Source organism: Lytechinus variegatus, chromosome 1 (genome assembly GCF_018143015.1).
Source record: "Lytechinus variegatus isolate NC3 chromosome 1, Lvar_3.0, whole genome shotgun sequence".
Lineage (NCBI taxonomy): Eukaryota > Metazoa > Echinodermata > Echinoidea > Temnopleuroida > Toxopneustidae > Lytechinus > Lytechinus variegatus.
Genome location: NC_054740.1, coordinates 81,818,605 through 81,841,097, shown reverse-complemented (window position 1 = coordinate 81,841,097; position 22,493 = coordinate 81,818,605). Strand labels below are relative to the sequence as shown.

Sequence of the window (22,493 nt, the reverse complement as noted above, 5' to 3'; positions counted from 1 at the left end):
TAACCGATACAAATTAATTTTTTTCTTCAAGCGAATAAGTAAAAAAATAATTCACGTATATCCATTAATTTTTATTTGATCCTCGAAAATTATCTTTTTGAAAATTTGTTATCCACTTATGTTGCCAAAATGGCGGAACCCATGGAAGAATCAGAGCAAGATTTACTTTGTGAAAAACCTGCTAATACCAATGCTAATGAGGGAAATGAGGAATCGACCGGTCAGCAATCGATGGATAGTCAGACCTTGTCTGCAGTTTTACAGTTCTTGAGGAAAAATAACCTGAAAGTGAGTTTCAGGGTGTCACCTTTCTGCCTTTGCACTTGCACTGTTGCACAGTTGCAGCAGTGCATTGTGGCACACGTCCCCATGCATAGATATCTGTGTGTGTGTTTGTTTGAAGGGGAAGCCGGAAGCTCACCCTGACAAAAAGTTTGTTGTGAAAATAAAAAATAATAAAAAATAGTGCTGAAGGTTTGAGAAAAATTCATCAAAGTCAAAGAATTAAAAAGTTCTTTTAATTTCAATTAGGACCTATTCTATTGTCTTGATTTGTGACGTCATATGCGAGCGCGAGCAGCATTCCGGACCTAGTGAAAGGTAAAAAATTAATGAAATCTCATTTTCTCAGGAAATTGAAAATGGTTTCTACTGTACATTTTGTATATCAATATACAAATCATGTCGCACCCGATCATGAAAAGAAAACAAAATTAAGTTATCAGGAACCGTACAAAATTTGAATTTCATGCATTTTATATTACATAACATATGGGGCAGCTGCTCGTTTATGACGTCACAAATCCAAAACTTTGAATTCTAATAACTTAATCTTTAAAGGATTTTCCTCAAACCTTCGGAAATATTATTTTTTCTGCTATTTTTACAACAAACTTCTTCAGGGTGAACTTCCCCTTTAACATTTTTTAATATTTTAACCCGGGGGGGAGGGGGGGGGGGCCTCTTACATTGACGATTGCATACCATGCATGACCAAAAAAACACATAAAAGGATGTCTTTTTTCAAGATTGGGCAAAACACATAAACACTAAAATAATGAAAAAAGGGTATTTCGCTAAGAAAGCTATGTGTTTAGGGTTAAATTTGCGGGGATGATATAACAAAATTGAAATGTTTTAAGGATGTCCTTTTTGCCCCAAACATTACGTGTGTAGAGTCCAGTTTGCGCGAGGTGTGGGGCAGATGTGCATGACCGACGGACCTGTGACATAACAATAAAATATCGCTGTACTTGTTTAGACAAGAGGTTCATTTCATGGATTATGGCACTTGTTCACTGCTACCACCCTGCCTGTGGGGAATCTACAGGTAGGACTATGGTATGCCAATGTTGTCCAGAGCACACACTTTAAAAAGTCATTTAAATATCACTTTTGTGACCAAAATTACTAATTTCCATGCAGTTGCAATTTATTTTTCATTAGTAACTTGGGAATAATTTTTGTATTCACCAGAGCGCTCAAAAACTTGAATTTTGGGCATATTTTTGTGTATGCCCTCTATTGGTGATATGTCAAGAAAATTTTCATTTTTTGATCTCTATTTTTAATTAAGAAAAAAATGATTTAAAGTATCAAATTTAAATAAGAGCCAAGTTGTATGAATAATAGGTGTAATGGAAACTGTCAGTGTAAAAACATTAAGCATTTGCCCCAAACAAAAAGAGAAAATTAGCCAAACATTGCCACATTTTGCCACACATGGAGATATAACTGAGAACAAGGTTATATCATAACCTTGTTCATTGAATGAGTGGATTATGGTGAGACTACCACATATCGACCACCTCTTGAAACCGACCACCGTGCGCGCATTGAAATTATTGCGTATTTCAAACGATACGCGCAGGAGAGTAGGTGCAGTGTCCATAGAAAAGGTAAGAATCGATTTTGAGAGAAAAAAAGAAGTAACAAAAAATAAAAATTTAGTAGAATTAATCAAAATTGTATTGACCAGACCCAAACCCCGCTGAAAAACCAAGAAATCCGATAGGAAACGGCTTTAGAACAAATATCCGTCGTCAGTCGTCGATTCATGTGCCGGAGCTTGTAGTGGAAGTAGTGAGACGATCGTTTAGCATGTTGACATCATAGAACTGATTTGGAAGAGTAAAAAATTTTCAGCACCGCAACAAGAATCGGCTGTAAACTTAGTTACTGCAGGTGGTCGGTTTCAAAAGACATGTGCAAATGTAAAATCGACGTATTCGTCGATATATACGCAGATTGAATCAGAGTCGCCGTGCAAAACATAGGAATCTGATCTGCTCAATTTTCTGCACAATTGAGACGAAAACTGGGTAAAATTGATGAATATTTTCGCAGATACGATGCTAAGAAGATTAGGTGGTCGATAAGGGGTAGTTCCAACCATACTTCCCAAGGGTATTGTTTTGTTTCCAATACTTCTTAAGGGTAGGATTTCACACGCCAATACTTGTTAAGGGGTGCATTTTCAGAATATGGAAAATACATGTTTAGGGTGCTTTTCGAGACCCCATGGTCGCGCATGGTATACACTCATCAATGGAAGTGGCCCCCCCCCCTGGGATTTTAACACAAAAAAATGGGTCTGTCTAACGTTAAGTTCTGCCCGCTTAGCTAATCATTAAACTTGATATGGATTAGATCATCAAGATCTAATGTTAGCCTCAACTTCAACTTTCAAGTCTCATCTACCGGTATCTTTAATTTTCAGTGAGAAATGACACTTTACTCGGGTGAGCGATCGCGCGGACACAGCACTAACGTTAGACGTAGATTTTTGCATTGCAGTGAATGGCGAGCGCATGTCTAACACACACAGTTCGCTCTGCTCGGCACTTTGAATGATAAGTCATGTTTACCATGTGCACAACCTACCACAGGACAATTACCCCAAAATAGGGTTAGGTGTAGATTTTTGGATAGGGGTACAGTGTAGTTGTCCGGGGGGGGGGGAATTAATTGTCAAGGGGTAGTTGCCCTTGAACCAAAGAAATCATATGCCAATATGTCAAATCAGTCTGAGTACTTTAAGATTTAAACAAAAAGCTTGTGCAATTCCCCATAAACTATGTATTATAAATGTGCCATGCCCAAAACAAAGAGAATAATAAGAATTCGCAATCTTCTTTGTCAACAAAAGCCCTGTTTTTGTATCACAAGATGACAAAGATGACAATAACTCGACTTCTAGATATTGGAATTTGAAAAGTCAAACAGTTTTGTGAATCGTAGATATTGAGCCTTATTGTGAGCGTATCAAACATGCTGGAACAGTCTTTCCTAATTTTCACCTGAAATGCCTATTAAAAATAGCAGAGATGCCAAGTTCAAAAAAATGTTATTATCAGTAGAGGAGGCACGGCCAATATGGGAGACTGTCTCCAATGAGAGAGATTATCTCCAATATCAGAGACTTTGGTAAATAATTTGGGTATCCAATTTCAGTTTTGGAGACCTATTTCCTTTGTTTACATTTAAGTAAAAAATACTCATTTTCTTTAGGCTAAACTTAGTTTTGAGCCCAAACTTATGTTAATGGGATAAAAGTATATCTACCCCCACTCACACATATTGCGAGGTTAATATGCTATACTAACCTCGCAAAACATACTCCTTTGATAAAAGATTGTTTCCGGTGCCCAATTAATCAATGTTTTATTTATCTTCTACTCAGTCTTTGTTCATTTCAGTTCCTACTCTGACATTTTTACAGCACTCTTTGCACTTTTGAGCTTTACCATACCTTCTTGTTTTGTTTCCTCTCCCCCCCTCATTGTATCCCTCTCTAAGTACATTTTTCTTTGCTATTTTAATTCATTATTATTTAGCAACAATTATTCCATTTTTAATGCTTACACCTACACCGAAATATAATACCATGACATTTATTTTTTTTCATAATCTTTTAAACTCCATTTTGGCTACACTCTGTCCTGAATAATACTATCAGCAATATTTAATGTCTAGTTTAAAGAATTGAAGAAATTACTGTAATGATATTATATTTTGGTAAAGGTACGTCAAATTCATATTAACAATGTTGCAGCATTCAGAATGGAATAACTGTTGCTTGACAAAAATGGATATTATTTTCTGAAAATCCTCTGTGAAAATTTTAGTTTTATCACTGAGTTTTCCCATTCCTGCAGTTACCACCATCTGAAAGGGATATGACTAGAATATAATTATATGTAGAGAAACTTTTATTTCTCTACATAGAAATAAAAGTTTCTCTACATATAATTATATTCTAGTCAATATACAATTTACTATATGATGTTTTCGATCTAATTTTGATGCACACCTCATGTGCATTCATATTGTGCATGTAATTAATTGTCGCCCATTTACTGGACATTTCCGAATGCAGATTAGTTCTCAAACTGCTTGTTGCGAATGTGCTTCAGAGCTTTGTGTTCAAATTTCATGAAAATTTTTTTTTTTTATCAAAATGGACTTTTCTTAAATTTTGGGTAGGTGGGCCTCGAAAAAAATATGAGAGTCAAAGTGGTCCTCGTGTAAAGAAAGGTTGAGAAGCACTGGTTCAGAAGACATTTAGAATTTAGTATGAATCTTTACCCCAATATGAATATTTCTTCCAACTTTTATGAGTACTGACTAAAAACAGGGGAAGTAGTTTGATCCACAATGACTGAGTTTTCCTGCATTTCTGGCTGTCATACATGTATGTGGTCACCATGGCAATGCACTCTCTGAAAAATGCACATCTTTATCTCAAGGCAAATGTTTGAGCCAAATTTCATGAGAATTGGTTTAAAACTGATGAAGTAGTTCAAATTGCAAGGTTTTTATCTAAATTTTGCCATATATGTTGTTACCATGGCAACACAATTTCTGAAACACACACAAAAAGTGCCTTGTACATCTATACTTTAATATTAATGTGTGTGCCAAATTTCATGAGAATTGATTAAAAACTGATGAAGCAGTTTGAATTGTAAGATTTTTTCCCCCAATTTTCACCATTTGATATGTTGTTACCATGGCAACAAGATTTCTGAAAAAAACACAAATGAGTGTCTTCGACATCTTCACCTCAAGACCAATGTGTGTGCCAAATATCATGAGAATCGGATGAAAACAGAGGAAGTAGTTCTAACTGCAAGATTTTTACCTTATTTTTGCCATAATACACTGCTACCATGGCAATGCAATTTCCAACACATGCAAACAATGTGTTTTGGACATCTTTACCCCAAGACCAAAATATGTACATACACACCAACATTCTACCCCCTCCAACGCCACCCTTTTGCTTGTTTAGCATCTGTATTGAGATATTTGGTGCATTGAGATGTGAGGACAACAGAACATCTGTTCAAAAGGGGTCTGAATTTAAGAACTAAACCAATGCAAATAATGCACTGCTATAGAGTTTTGCACTAGCGCTAGTCTATATATCAGACCAATCTAAACTCATAAATTCTGACATTTTCACCCATTTTTTCACTGTTCCTGCAGCCAGATTTTTGGAGCATACCCCATTTTTAATTCTTATACATAAACAAAGTTCTAGAGAAAAAATCATGCTTTTGTCCACCGTGTCCACATAATTTCGCTAACAGACCAGACCAGTAGCGGACCGTGACCCGAGGAGACAAAGCATTGGGGGGGGGGGCCGGGGGGGGGGCACTGCATTGTCTGTGAACAATGCTGTGCCCCCCAATGCTTTGTCTCCTCCGGGTCACGGTCCGCCACTGGACCAGACTATTAAATGTATCTTGTTCCATGATAATGTTATGTTGGCGTTGGGTCGATATTGCACTTTAACTTTCATAGTTTCAACCAGCCTTAAATGAGATGAATCAATGCAAGATGTAGCGTTCATTTATATTTATTAAAGATGATAACTTGATGACGATGATAAATGCATGAGTAAGTCCAATGGTGACTAAACTCTGAAGATGAAGATAATATAAATTCTTCTGTAGCTCTATCTCTAATCTATCTGCATGCTGGATCAATCTCTAAAGTAATCTAAACTCCAATCTCTATATCTGCAATCTCTATTCTGTAAAACTCTATTCTGCAATCTGATTTGGGTTCAGAAGTGAACCCCTTTTATATTGGTCTGGTCAAGACTCTTTACAACCAAACAGGTGTTGGTCAACCTTGGATGCTTGACCAAAACAACCTGTACGTCATAACCTTACTCTGAATTGGGGGAGTTGATCTTTTAGGGAGAACATATAAATGTAGTGAATAAGAAACCCATAAATGTGTGTGCGTCAGAAGTTTAGCTGGAAGAAGAATGAGTAATACTTTAAGAGAGTTGCGATTGGTAAACATATAGTTTCCTGTTATACTTCCTGTAGAAGTATTGATTAAGTATTGATTTTGTATTGATATATTATTGAATATGTGAGATACATGTAGGTCTTATCATCACATAACAATAACATAAATCATTTTACTCTGTTTATCTTTATGTTGGCAGGGTACTGAAGAGCTGTTGAGGAAAGAAGCTAATATCCAAGAGACCTCAGAGAATGCTTCTAATACTGACCAAGATGTATCATCTGCCCTATCAGCATATACAAGGTATATACAAGTATATCGGGCTCGAGTCTAACCTAATATGGTTTAAACGTCAAAGTAACCACATTTTGTGGTTTGGTCCAATAACTTGATACAGAACCCTAAAGATTATCCGGAATTCATAGGAAGAATTGATGAAAATATTTATACTGTGTAAACTGTATGTGCATTTTTTTCTTTCACTAGAAATTCATATATATTTTGAAAATGTTTTTGTTCCTAAAAAGAAATATTTTCAAAATTATTTATGAAAATTAATAAATTATGTGCTTCAGTACTAAGATTTCATCTCTATAAATTGGACCTAAACTTCTTGTTCAGTATTGGGATAACTGGAGCTTCCGATGTTTAAATTTGTGAGTAGAGTGAACATATTTTACATTAAAAAAAAATAAACCAACGAACACAGGGAACATTTGTTCTGAAAATATGTAAAATGCAATCATTGGGTCTCATTCAAAGCTACTTGTGTAAAAAACCAATGAGATTTCTGTTACTGCAAAGATATGTGCAAATACGTATGCAATCTATACACATTCTATGTGGGAAGCTCCCCACATTATTATAGGAGCATTGCGTAGACTGGCCGTTGCAATGTGAAATTTGAATTATTCATCTTAAAACATCACCAGATTACATGTGTGCAATGTCAAATCATGTCTCGTATGCTCTTGTGGAATTTTGACAGTATGAGACAACTTCGGTTTTTTAATAATTTATCGAATAGCAAACTACTCTTTAATTTTGATTTGTTTTTAATGCTGCTCTTCAGTGAGGGTGACCCGTTGCTGTATGAAGGTCAATACAGAGGTCTGATGTCATTCATAGGATCAGCGCTGGATGCTACTAAGGTGAGATCATTGTGTTTTGAAAGGCAGAACCAGGGAAAGGATTCAGGATACCTATCAGTATAAGTATTAATGGTTTATTATTTACCGCATGTTTTTGTGGGATTTCCATAAAGTTTAATAGGCTAGTTATCGTTTCAAGGAACTTGGTCAATGTGTATAAAAAAAATTGATTTGAATTGAAAAGTGCCTATTAGTGAAGCCATCACTTCTGAGCCATGATTGTACGTTTGTGCAGTCCATCCAGAATGATTGTGTGCAAGGTTTCTGAACAGAAGTTTGAGCCTAATGTCATGTTCTGGACATATATTATTTACTTGGGAGCATAAACATGCATAAATGATGAAATCTGAAGAAAGTTATTTGCCGTTTATATCATAAGCATTTATTCAAAGTTTGAGTATCTATGGCTGAGTAAATATTAACAAAAAATCAAAATACAGCAGGCGATGAAGACAAATATTCAGAAGTATAATAGTTGATGTTTAACCTTAAAGTTTTGAAGTCAGTCAGTCCAATATAGTCCAATATGATACTTGTCACGCGAGTCACACTCCTGTGTTCCACGAGTCACATTTTCAAATGGCAATGGACTCAAAGCAAAAAGTCAGGCATTAATAAATTGTTAACATCATATTTTCAGATGTTTCACAATACTCTCCAGAAAATTTGATGAAAATCTGGTACCTTCTGAGGAAAATACAGCAAGGTCAGAATTCTTCAATAGTGTGGCGTCACGCGAGTCACGACATACAAATTTAAATATTTCCTACAGAAAAGATTAATCTCAAAATTTTTGTTGGACAATGTGTATTATCAATACTTTGATATCGAAAAGGTAGGAAAATCAAGTATGCAATATACGATTTTCAAGTCATTAACCTTAAAACGATGAAATTTTGTGTAAATGTCACGTGAGTCACAATGGAATGGCTGATTTATACTTTATTTTTATTTTTTACAGTGTGAACTAGCCCAGATCCTTTATCCTGTGTTTGTTCACATGTACCTAGAGCTTGTCTATAATGATCATGATAATCAAGGTAAGAACTGTATTTAACTTTTAATGTAGTTATTCATTCATATTCAGCTTTATTTGATAAGTGGTTACACATCTACTCTTGAGAAGAACAGTATGGAATGAGCTTATTAATCAAATTATCATCTAATGTGATTTATGAAATGGTAATGTACCACTTTAATTAATTTATTTTTTTGTCACCCTAGCTCCTTATTTTAATTATCTTTTTGATCAAGGGTATACACATACATTTGTATTCATCATCATTCAATGCAGTACATCATTGATTATAGACATGCAAAGCGATGCCATTTATTGTTTTATTCAAAATCGTGGTCAGTGACAATACCACTTCTTGGTAGTCCCAATTTTTTAAGTCACTAGTTTTACCTTGTTTCGTAATGTTTGTAGCTGTCGCATTCTTCAGTGGGTTTAGTGATGAACAGGAAAGCTACCATGAAGAAGATCTTATCAAACTCTCTGCTGTCACTAAGAAAGATCACATGAGACATAGTGAAATCATGATGAATTTCAGGTAACTAAGTTTTTTTTTTAGCTCATTCTGATTTTAAATGTTATAAGAGGGTGCCCAATCCTGGCAGATTAGGGTACCCATAATAGGGATATTCATTTGAATATTGCATTTTATTTACAGGTGTATGAGGACAAGAATTCAAAACTAAACTGTGAAAAACTTGGGAATTTTAGCATATGAAAAGTAGGGCATTGGTAAAGATTTTGAGATAAAGAGGGTGTATCCCATTATAGATGTTTAGGGATTTCTTGTGAAAAGGAAAGTGCCATATCCCAGTTGAGGACAATCCTTGTTAATTAGGTCAGGAGCCATCAGAAAATAAACAAGTTTATTTCTATAGGAGCTTTACCCCACTACATCTTGTTTTAGTTGATTGAAGTATTAAGAGATGGAAAATATATCAAGAGTTTGAAACATGAATTTACCTGCCAAGAAAGAGAGTTTATAGCTTGGCAATTAGCAATTGATAATCAAATGAAGAAACACTTTAAATGCGTATGCATGTCAATGCTTTCTGGGCATATGGCATAATGGTAGCCTATGTGATGTTTCTTTTGTAGAACTAGTAAATATGTGATTCGGATGTCCAGAGATTCCTACAGTGCACTGAAGCGATATCTACAAGACAAACAGAACAACACAGTGTTGAATATTCTTGAGGAACATCTCTATATTGATGGTGAGTTCTCTAAAATGTGATCCTCCACAGGGAATTGATAATAAAGTTGCAAATTCTGCTTTCTTTTAAACTGTGTTTGAAAGAGCAAAGATAATTTTTATCTAATGATATGTAACTTGCCATAAATTGATGAAGAGACTTTTTTGAAATAAAATGTGAGGAAGTCAGGTAAATTTTGAGGGGGAGAATGATTGTGAAAGAGCAAGAGCATAGATGGGTTTGATAAAAGTCCAAATTGATCATAATAAAGAGATTTATTATATAATGATAAAATCTGGGTTATCATTTGAATACATATGCTCCCTTCTTTCCCTTAACTTGATAAAAGTGAACAGTGCCTCGTCATTGAGTTATGGTCAGTTATTTGAAAGCCTTCATGAATAAGGCTTAGATTATGTGAGTTTCTGGCTTTTATTGAGAGTGTGTACTGGGCATGTTACTTTCATACCCTGTAAAGTATAAGCTTTAGGACATCAACCCAGACATTTTGACAGATGATTTATTGATTTTATCTTTGAGAAATAAAAAAAAATCCTGAACTGATTTTTTATTGCATGCTATATTGACAATTACTGTAAGTATAGTTTTATTAATGTAACTTATATTCCCCTGTAATTTTTTTGTGCATGCAAAGATTATGCATCACTCTATTCTGTGTCTGTGTTTCAGTATTTGATGGAGTTCCTAGGAATAAGCAGCAGATTGATTCTAAGGCTGGGAGTATTGTTGGAGAAGCAAAGAGAGAAGGTAAACCATACAGTTTATCTTGAAGCATTCTGATCAATGCCATATAAGGATTAATCGTAATCAAATTCAAGTGCGGAAAGCCTATTCTGTGATGCATCAATCATCCAGGATTTGTTTTATCAATGCACAGTTCTCTCATCTGATGATTTGTTGTACAGAAGTGCATATGCTCCATGCTTTCAGACAAGGAATTATGGATTAAGATTAATATTTGTAAACTTTGCCAAATCACAGTAATCCTATTCACATATTTAATGTGTATGACTCAATATATTGATGTTTATAATTATATAAAGTTGGTGTCTTCTGTAACAAGGAAATGACTAGAGTAGCTAGTCACATTAATGTAATTTGATACTTTCACATTATTTGTGGATAACACTACCAGACTTTTATTTGAATTGAAATATTTGGAATTGATATTCGATACATGTCTAAAGCTTCTTAATAAATCATGCATTATCAAGCTACCAAATCACTACACTTCTTTTATAACATGGCTTGAGAGCTATATGAATCTTGATGAAAACAAAATAATTGTAATATGATTGATTTGTTGAATTTTATCCAGCTAATAAAGGCAAGATCTACTACGGTCTGTTGAAGGAGCCTGATATTAACATTCAGATTGATGAAGATGATGAAGGCGGTGAAGGAGAAGATAAGCCAAAGGTACTTTGCATATTCAAGCAACCATTTAGAAAAAAAAACCTAATGTATATAATGTATATTTTTTGTGATTGTGAGACTATCATTGATCTGGTGCTGCACAGTGGCTGCCAGGCCAACTATCAATTGGGCAAAACAAATTTTCAGAGTATTTCTATTTCATATTTTTATAGCGAACAATAAAATATGGCTTTTTAATGTTTCATTTTTTTTTCATGAAGCTTATTGTAATAATATAGTTAAATTTGGGGAAGGGGGATATGTCAAAATCTTGCCTAACAGTAGTTTTAATGTCAGTTTCTTCTATATTGATATTTGAAAGTGGATGACAACTTCTCACTTTTTCCTTCCAATTTAAAGTTTCCCATGAATATTCTAATGGGATTTTTGGATGAATCAAAACAATTATTTCAAGTTCCCTTACAAAAAAAATGAAAATGCCACCAAACATACAGAAAGGAATAGAAATTAAATCTAAATTGGTGAAATTACTTGTATGTTATTAAATTCTAGTCAATTAACATTCATACTCTGTCGAAATAGCTTACTCTCAAACATGTTTGTGTTGCTATTGGCAATTTATTCATAAAGAGTGTGATGTGTTATTGTTCTTCTTTCCCATCGACTGGATAGAAAAAGAAGCCCAAGAAGGATCCCCTAGCATCCAAGAAGAACAAACCAGATCCCAACGCCCCTCCTCAAACCAGAATACCACTTCCAGAATTGTGAGTATGATTACAAAATTTAGTTCCGTAAGTGCAAAAAGGGGGCATATTATGTTTTCAAAAGCTTTAATAAGAGTACCTTCAGAAATCATAGTTCCGTTTATGTTAGAAGTTTATTATTGACAGGGAAGGTTATAACATTTAGGAGCCCATTGCATAAAGAGTTGCAATCAAACCCAAGATTGAAAATAAAATGCAACTTGATTGTCATCCAGTCAGAGGTGCCTACTGTATATAGGACTTCTTTTTTTTTTAATGCACTTAAACACAATTCTCGCTGCAACAGGCCCCAGGTGCCTATCACAGGAAGACTTTGTGTGTTGCTGTTCTGGCTACAAAAACCTCTACAAAGTAGCCAGAACTGTCAAAAATCCATTATTCACACATATTATCATTTGAACTCATTAATTATGACTCTACTCAGAGTTTTCTTTCTTTCATTTCAGCCAGAACTGAACTCTTGGTTGAAAGAAATATACAACAGATTATCAGCTTTACACTGTAATAATTATCACTGAAGGATTCTAACACACTTTGCAAGGTTTTTACAGTTTGCCAGCCATTCTAAGCCTTCTGGATGTCACACTATTGTGCAGAGGCAACAATAAAAGTGATTAGAAATCAATAGCTTTTGTATAAAAGGACTCAATGACTAAAGTTGGCAACTTGATTAAAGCACATCCTGTTTAATTTTGTGGACAAATATTGTTGCAAGAACCTACTCTGTTTTAGATGAAACCAATGCCAGTAATTACATATATACTGAAGAGATAACTAGTTACAATCAATTTTTGAAAGCTCAGACTTTTTAGTATTAGTTGAAAACAGAAAATAATGCAATTGAATTATAAGAAACATCAAACAAGGCTCCCGTAAGTAACCATGTATGAAGATTTAGAAAGGTGGGGGGGGGATAGCTTCTCTTGTCAAGCTATTTGATTTCAAGAGTATCTTAATTTCTTAAATAGGATTATTAAATATGAATTTTATCTTAACTTGTACAGGAAAGATGCTGACAAACTAGAGAGATTGAATGCACAGAGGGAGCTGTCAAAACGAGTTCATCTCGGGCCAGATAACTTGCCATCCATCTGCTTCTATACATTCCTCAATGCTGCACAAAGGTTTGTGAACATTACCACTGCCTAATGTTTTTGTACTTGAATATTCCTAATTCATGTTGTAGCCAGTTCAGGTGCATGGTTTTTTTTTTAGAATGGATGATTTACATGTAGTTTGATGATGGAGAAAAGGTTTTCTGACACAATCTTGCAGATATACATGCACAGTTGATTTTACCATCAACCAACACTCTTATTTCTTGGCTTGCCAAAGACTTGTGTGCTATCTGCTATACAAATGTGACCAGCAGCCTAGATTAGCTGGCATTCATCACAACTTTTTCTGCAACCCCTTTCCAGTCAGTCACTAGCAATTTTAATTTAGTGTTGCCAAGCCAACAGCAAGTATTTAATCTAATTGACACACTTTGATGGTATAGTACTTGTATACTTACCTCACCTCATAGGACAATTTTAGTAAACTATAATACGAAATGTGAAAAGAGAGGGAGATGCAAATATATTTGGCAGGCATGTTAGCTTATTGGTTGCATTATGATTTCATGACAACGGTTAATAATATGACATGCTTCTCTTCCAAATCTAGAATATAATGTATCACTTATTGAAAACTTTCTCTTGTTTTTATCCTGTATTGACCATTAACAGTCGATTGATCTCTGTGGATGTGAGCAATGATTCAGGTCTGCTAGCAGCGGGTTTCTCAGATTCTCTCATCAAAGTATGGACATTAACACCTCAGAAGCTAAGGAAAGTCAAACAAGCTGGAGCATTGAAAGAGATAGATGCTGAATCTGATGATGTCTTGGAGAGAATCATGGATGACAGGTATATGTAGGGGCACTTCCAAAAACAAATTACCCATTTTGTATTTCCGACTTTCATTTTTCTCCGATCTCACTTCTTCTTTTTTATGATCTGCCTAATTTGTAATACTTTGAGAATACTACAACAATTCATAGAAACCAGAAACTAGTAGCAAATCAGTTAAGAATGGACCCACATGAAGGGGGTCGGATGTACATATTTCATCTAATTGCCCATAAGAGTAATAGGGACATTTTTTGAGAATAAGTAAGTCCAGAAAGCAAAAAGTTGAAGGTATGTGTCTTTTGGGGAGGTCGGGGGAAGGGGATTGGATATCAATTGGAGATAATCTATGGTTGATTAAATTCCTCCCCAGGATGGTCCTGTGTGTATGATATGCAGTGAGTTCGTGTCTAAGTAAATCAGCACACTAGTTCTGAGAGTTTTTGCATGATCGCACAGGGTTGACACGTCATCGGCAATTCATGTTCATCTGCTCTTTTAAGTCGGGGGGAAAATCGAAGACTTCTGACGTTCATTCATGCTCAAGTATGCATATTTTCCATGCTATGGAAAACGGGAAAATGAATAAAGAATTGATACATTTCTTTTCCATACGTTTCATTGAATACACAAAATGTTGTTTAATAGTCGTTACAAATTAATAGTACATATTTTTAAGGCAAAATCTGCCTAATTGATATAATTTAATGAAATAGATTACAGACAGGAATATTTCAATATGTTCTTGTTCAGCACTGCTACTGATCAGAGAGTCCTGTTGGGACATAGTGGACCTGTGTATTCCACCAGCTTCAGCCCTGATAGGAAGTTTCTCCTCTCTTCATCTGAAGACACCACCATCAAGCTTTGGAGCATGTACACCTACTCTAGTCTGGTTGCTTACCGGGGACATAACTTCCCTGTCTGGGATGTACAGTTTGGGTAAGTGTAACATTTGAGGAATGTGGTTAACTGGTTATTCATACCAACATGTATCATTCTTAGACTGTATCATGAACAAGTAGAGCGTCTGCACCTACCCCAGTCGGGTCGCATACCAGGGAATTAGCTTCTTTGTCTGGCATATCCAGTGTGGGGAATTTTCCATTTGAGGATTATGACCATTTATTGTTATTTAACTGTACCATACAAATGTGGATGTTCACCTACTCCACTCTTGTTGCCTTTCCAGTGACATAACTTTGGGGTAAGATTTATTTGGGTAATATTTAGATTACGGTAACATTCACATGATTTTTAATAGCCTTGGTTGAGTTGGTTCTTTAGATTCCTCATGAAATGCATCTCATACAGCTATTCATGTTTGCATTTGGGAAGATTCTTGTTTTCGCAACTCGCGGAAAATAACTTGCATGCACCTTATGTTTTTAACCTAGATGTCCTTAAAAAACAAAGTAAAATGTTTAGTTTAATGCAACCATGGAGAAATACCTAAAAACAAATTTTAGTAAGAGGAGGAGCCTTTTCATTCTAAAGCAGTTCACCATGGTAATGCTATTCTGTTTGTTGGGGTAAAAAAAAGATTAACCAAGTACGTATGGTTGATCACCTTAAAAAGCTCTGTTTTAATTAAATTAAATTTCTCTCCCACTAATATTTTCATAGTCAGCTAATCAAAGTAGTCTTTGATAAGTAGTTTTCTGTAGCAGTTTTCTGTTTTGGCTGATCCTGTTTAGCTTTTTACTAAAATATTTTATGTTCTATTTGTTGTTTGATAATTTTCCCCTCCATGAATGATAAATTTAATCTTTTCATTTTTTTTCAGACCGTTTGGTCATTACTTTGCTTCAGGGAGTAAGGATAGAACAGCCAGACTGTGGGCTACAGAGTATCACCAACCTCTCAGGATATTTGCTGGACATCTTTCAGATGTAGATGTGAGTATCTTATCACAAAAATGTAATTCATACACCTTTACTGTAAAGATAATAGTGAATTAATGTACTTGCACCCCTTTTTGTTATGATATTAGTCTTTATTATACCTGATTTATCTGAATTGAACCATACGTGGGGGAAAATATATACATGTGTACAATTTAGAGTTGCCTTTATACCACAGGACAGTCTTCTATGAATGTGTTCTCAAGCACTAAATTGCTAACAATTCAAATGTGCAATTGATTGAACTCTTGTAGAAGTTAGCAAGCCATTTCATAAACTTTTTTGTCTCACCTGCATCTCATACAGCTATTCATGTTTGCATTTGGCGCCGCTTTTCCGACGGCGGCGGCATCAACATCAAATCTTTAACCTAAGGAAGTTTTGAAATGACATTATAACAATTAGAAAGTATATGGATAGTTCATGAAACAATAAGGTATTAATAAGTATCTGAACATCCTCAGAGTTTCATGTTATGACTAAGATGAAAGGACATGGAAACACAATGAACTTAGACCATGTTGGGGGATTAAGTTGATAAGCATCAATAAAACTTTAATAATACATGTGGCATGTTTCAAGTTACTTAACACTTGGACAAGGTCAAAGTCATTTAGCAATGAACTTAGAGTATGAAACCAACTGTAGGTCATCTTGTGAGCATTATCAGGTCACATTGTGACCAAGGTCAAAGGTCAATGAGCTTTGGCCATAATGGGGGTATCTGTGAATTATCATCATAACTTTGCAAGTTTATTGATCTGACTTTTGAAACTTGGACATAAGAGTAATCAAGTATCACTGAATATCCTGTGCAAGTTTCAGGTCACATGATCTAGGTCAAAGGTCATTTAGGGTCAATGAACTTTGGCCAAATTGGGAGTATTGTTGAATTACCATCATAACTTTGAAAGTATGTTGGTCTAGTTCATAAAACTTGGACATAAGAGTAACAAAGTATCACTGAATATGGATTTCATTTATTTTTATTTTATTGTCTTTTTTTACCAGGGTTGCCTGTTCAGTGGTTATCAGTTAATATCCTTGCAATGAAGTTTTGACCTACTTTTGATTTGCTATTGATTTTGCAAGTATTTTACGATGCTTTCTAGAAGAGCTCATGTATTTTAATGAATTTGTGATACATGTACATTTCATTCCTTTACAGACTGTGAGGTTTCATCCCAACTCCAACTACATTGCTACTGGGTCTAGTGATAAGACTATCAGGCTGTGGGACATGAACACGGGGAAATGTGTTAGAGTCATGACAGGACATAAGGTAAAAAAACAATGCATTTAAGTGTGACTCTAAGTCATACTCGAATTATTGTGAACCCCCCCCCCCCCCGGTTAAAGAAAATAAACAATTACATTTTTACGAAAATTGACATATGATTAGAAACTGTTTATGTGTTGTAGAGTTACTCAATGTGACTTTGATATGGACTGCATTGTTGTTGTTGATGGTCCATAACATTGAAAACATTCTAGAGAGTTGTACATAACTTTGTACACATAACCAGGGTTGAGTTTGCAGTTAATTTTCTTTTATGAGGATTCATCAACACAATTACTTTCCCAAAGAAATTTCAGTTCTGTAATAATGATAATAATGATAACTAGAATTTAATTCGTCATGCGGACGAATTAGGTGGTCTGTCATGATTTTTCATTCAGAGTTGGCTAATGTATAAAATGAATCATTTAGATATGATTGATAATCTTGATTCTAGACATCCTAAGAATAAATTTTGACCATTGCTCAATGTGATTATTAATGTTTCCCATAGACTTTACACGTAAGCAATTTTGAGAATTACAATTCCAATATTGCAAGTGAAAAACGGGCATGATCCCGGCATCTGATCAAAAAGTGGAGGGCACATTACCGAAAGCCCAGAATCTCAGCTATAACATATTAAAAGCTCCGGTAAAACTGACTAGAAGAAATGAAGATATGGCTCACGAAATAGAGGAATGTCGAATCTAGTTTTGAGAAAAAGTCATGTCCCATAGAGATTACACACAAAATACATGTGATATGAAAAAACAATTATAATCTGTTTTATCTTGCTAAATTTTAACTTTCATACCTTTTAATTATCATAAAGGATCATGTAAGAGGTGGCAAAAAGAAAAAAAATGAAAAAAAAATCATCTTTTCTACCCCAGGACTCGAACCTCCGCCCTCGGGAAAGCAAGTCAAATGCGTTATCCATTGAGCCACGATATTCCCATAGAGATTACACATAAGCAATTTGAGAATTACAATTCCAATTTTGCAAGTGAAATACGGGCATGATCCGGCATCTGATCAAAAAATGAAGGGCACACTTAAGATAGCCCAGAATATCAGCTACAACATGTTAAAAGCTCAGGAAAGTTGACAAGAAAAAATGGAAATATGGCTCACGAAATAGAGGAATGTCGAATCTAGTTTGGGAAAAAAGTCATGTCCCATAGAGATTACACGCAAAATGAGGAAAAATGACATGCCTCTTTTCATCGCTGTTTTACGCAATGATGCGTTTCTCAAAACGAACATTCATGTTAATTGAGGAGAAAAGAGTACATTCTAAACTACAACATATCGAAATCTGGGCGAAAAAACGATCTATATTCGAGAAGTTACAACCAAATTTGCATAAATTTGATGACGTCATTTTTGAAAAAATGAAATTTTTAGTTTAGGCGCCATTTTGATGACGTCATGATATAATTTAGGGATATTGATGACATGAAATCAAATTTACAACTCATACTCTATCGATATATGAAAAAAAAATGGGGGTCAACGGACTATTTACAGAGCTACAGTGAATTTTCAATAGGCATGTTTTTGCCCATATATGGCCTATAGTGAGAGCTCGCGCGCACACGTGCTGCAAACTTTAACGGGTGTTAATTTCGTTATTAATGGTTGTAGAAGGTTGATCAAGGTATCAAATTGTTCAAAATTTTATTATCAATGCAATGATGTAAAAAAAACGGGGTTTTTGTGTTGCGTTCAGGTGTTACGCGCGGAAACGCGCGCGCAAATGTTTGAAATGCTTAAAATGACCTGAAACGTACCCAAAAATTTTTATAGGTCATTTGGAGAATTTTTTTACCTTTGACGCACGCGTACGCGCGCGTCATGACCTCTACATGACCTTTGATGACATTGACAATTGACCCTTGACCTGAAGTTAATGTCATGTAAATATTGTTAATTTTTGATAATTGATAATGAAGATATGATCAAATGAAGAATTTTACAAAATGGCGCATAGATGACGTCATCATTACCATATGACCTTCAAAAGCTTAGTATGCTGTCTCTATGATAGATTCTGTATATGATAAAAAAATCAGCAAAATTGATTCAGCCCATTCCGAGAAAAGTTGGCGACAAACATAGGTGCTAAGAATAAATAAATAATAAAAGAAAGAAAATTCTGACGAAATCAATAGGTGATCTGTCATAGACAGACCACCTAATAATAACACCTATGAATATTTGTAAGTCTTTATGATGACTTCCTCAGCAAATTAGCCTAAATGATTCTCTAAGTATGGCTACATAACAGAGCTAAAATTCTCATTATGTACATTCATTCTCATTCAACTTCTATCTTCATTCACATGAGATTCTTTTTGTTTGGGATGACTTTTATCCTGTTCTTTTTTTTCCCTCAGGGTCCAATCCACAATATCATTTTCTCACCCAACGGTCACTACATGGCATCAACGGGAGAAGACAAGAGAGTGTTACTATGGGAACTACGCCATGGCAACCTCATCAGAGAACTTAACGATCACACAGCACCAATCTACTCACTTAGCTTCTGTCAAGATGGCAATGTTTTAGCCTCGGGTAAGTTGAAATGAGGGGGGATGTTTCACAAAGGTGTAAGATAAAGTAAAATTTAAACCAATATTTTTTTTCTCTCATAATAACAATACATTTTTTTTAGGTGGATAGGTAGTAAATTAAAATTGCACTTATTAGTTATTTCATGTTATTTTGAGAAATTAATCTTTAAGGGAATATTAGAATGAGTAATTTTTTAAAAATTAACAATACCTTTTTTTAAAGAGAAACTCACATGTCAACATGCCAATTGCACGCGAATGAGAATGGAAGAACTAAAAATATAATCACAAGTGTTGAAAAAGTGTTTCATGGGTAAACTCTTTGTAAATCAAATAAATTTTCAAATCTATGTTTAATCATTATGATGCCACATGGCTTACAGTAATAATAATAATATTATAGGCATATTTACCCAGGGTAGGCACTTCAGTTTCGAAAACTGTTCTACCAGCGGGCCCTGCTATTATTATTACCCCGGCTTTAGCTGAGCTGCCTAGGCGCTCAAGCATTCAAGGAATTTCTTCCTTGCCGGGTACCCATTCACCTCACCTGGGTTGAGTGCAGCACCATATGGATGAGTTTCTTGCCGAAGGAAATTACGCCATGGCTGGGATTCGAACCCACGACCCTCTGTTTCAAAGTCAGAAGACTAATCCACTGGTAGTAGTAGTGTTATCGATCATATACCATAGTTTGTTTTACTTTCTGTTGTTCAGGTGGTCTTGATAACTGTGTCAAGCTGTGGGATGTCAAGAAAATCTTTGCTGAGACGGAACCTGACGAGTTGAGTTCACCACCTGCTATTGTTACGTAAGTATTTATCAGGGTTTGCAGTAACCCAAGGTTACACATTTGCTCTACAGTGGCCGTACGGCGAGTCGTAAACAGCCGTTATATTCATTTTTATTCAAACCACTACATGTAGCTATTACAAAAAATGTTGAAACGGCTGTTTTCAACTCACCATACGGCTGCTGTAGAGCAAATGTGACTGAGGTATTATGAAGCTAATTGCCTTGGATGCTCACCTCCATGCCTTGCTGCCCACATAATTCCGACAGTGGTTCTAAGGCAATTAAAAAAAATTAATAACTTGCCCTCGTGATGGGCAAGTTATTTACTGCTAGGGCTGGTGCCTGTTAAAGGTCACATAAATTTAACTTGGTGATAGACCATGTTTCTGTGATTCTATAGAATACTGAAGTACACTTTAGCTTATCTCAGTGAAAAGTTTCTGAATTGTGTGGTCAGAGTCACTGCATTATATATCTTCAGGTTTCTCTGTCTGTTTGTATCTCCGGCTGTCTGTCTCTTTCTTCAAACAGGTCTCTCTTACTCTTTGTTTTCTCTTCACAAACTTTTCACTTTTTTCATCATTAAAAATAAGAACCTTGTCATTAGTGGTCAACCTTTCCTCATAAATACATATCTTCTTTTGCCTTTGTATTTTTCAATGCAGATCTAGTGCTTCAAATGTTCTACTAGGCTCTTACCCTACCAAATCCACTTCCGTTTTCAATCTACACTTCACTCGTCGGAATCTCCTTCTTGCATCGGGACCGTTCACATCATAGCATATTCTCCTGTCAACCATCAGGTCGGAGATGTAGCTGTAAGTCCCCAGTTCAGTTGATGACAACAACAAAATATGACTACCGTAAGTAACGGTGTATTAACCGCACCTTTTTCTCGGCGGGATAGAAGCAAAAGTCGGGGGTGCGGTTTATACACGGTGACGGGTCTGAGCCAGCCCGCCGTAACCCCTCCCGTACATGTACAATGTCTGCCAGATCACAACACATCGAGTGGCCGGGCGTAGCCGCCCAGGCAATGTCGATTAGAGAGGTATGAGCCGAGGTTAATGGGAAGCAATTATTATGATCTTAATCAAATATTGTCCATAACAAACGCACCCACCTTCATGACACTAATTTTGACTTTATTCTTGATTCAAAGTAGTGAAGTTCCCTGGCTAATTTAAAAGAGACGCCAAGCATACTCGGTAATATTTTGTCACTGCTGAGCGAGTTGAGTGAGCGTATTGCGTTGTAATGTGGTTGTAGTGCGACTTAAGCTGGCGCTATTCAAAGTCCCTTTTCGCGCCAGCTTGTTTTTTTCCTTCCTGTTTGCTTTTCATAAGATACCATGTAAACCACGCACGAGAGAGACGGCACGAAGCCGTAAAAAACAACTGGAAAGAATGTCAATTTATTTGTTTCTTGAACCTTCCTGTAATCCCGTATCCAAAATTCATGCTAAGACATCAAATTTCTGAAAGTGATTGTGAGATTGTGATGCAAAAAATGTGAATGTTTCTTCCTCCTACGCTGGGAAAGACACAGATCATAATTTGATAAGATGTACTGGCATGACTGGTACTGTATCGTAGTTTGCAATGTAATGGCAGTGCTGTGTGTGTACACTGTGACTGTGAGGTGAGTGAGTGTATAAGTTGCCAATATTGTCGGCCGGGGACCGTTCTTTCTTTGTAGATGAATTGATCAAGAACAGCATATTTCCGCATACCGGTAATCTCTTTGGATACTTTGAAATCTTAAAAACTTAGATTTTGTTTCTTTGTACATGTACCTCAAATATGCATGTAAATGTGAGAATTTTTTTTTTTTTTTTTTTAGTCCAAAGTTGGGGTGCGGTTAATACACGGGTGCGGTTAATACACCGTTACTTACGGTAAACTCAGTATTGGAGAGGTTTGAACAATTGTCTGTGACTAAAAGTAAAGGGAGATGCTTAGCTGTCTCCCTTTTATGTAGCATACAAAGGACGGTGATGATGCATGAATAAAGATGGATAGAAGCCAGTTCCCTTTGATTTCAATCATGAGTAGGTTGATATCACCATCGCTCTCTCCATCTGTGCAATGCCTTGTGAGACAAGGGTGTACAATAGAATTCATTCAGTCTTCAAGAGAAACAAGGAGAGCCAATATCGTTGATTCATTTTGATTTCACTAAAATTAGTGTGCTCCTGCCAGTTTCCTATGATGCCACATGATAAGAACTGAGAATAAGATGGCTTAAAAGTTC

The 22,493-nt window shown here is 35.6% G+C and overlaps 1 protein-coding gene across 1 annotated transcript; it reads left to right on the top strand.

The window, feature by feature from the left end:
- Positions 1-94: 94 nt before the first annotated feature.
- On the top strand, positions 95-21,095 carry LOC121424986 (transcription initiation factor TFIID subunit 5-like). The gene is made up of 17 exons (XM_041620901.1): positions 95-288; positions 6,467-6,570; positions 7,340-7,418; positions 8,380-8,458; positions 8,848-8,971; positions 9,532-9,650; positions 10,320-10,397; positions 10,969-11,069; positions 11,700-11,791; positions 12,796-12,915; positions 13,522-13,701; positions 14,437-14,625; positions 15,470-15,581; positions 16,756-16,869; positions 19,269-19,446; positions 20,163-20,256; positions 20,906-21,095. Exons 1-17 carry the CDS (start codon positions 130-132, stop codon positions 21,018-21,020), a joined length of 2,037 nt encoding a protein of 678 aa, XP_041476835.1. The 5' UTR covers positions 95-129; the 3' UTR covers positions 21,021-21,095.
- Positions 21,096-22,493: the final 1,398 nt, after the last annotated feature.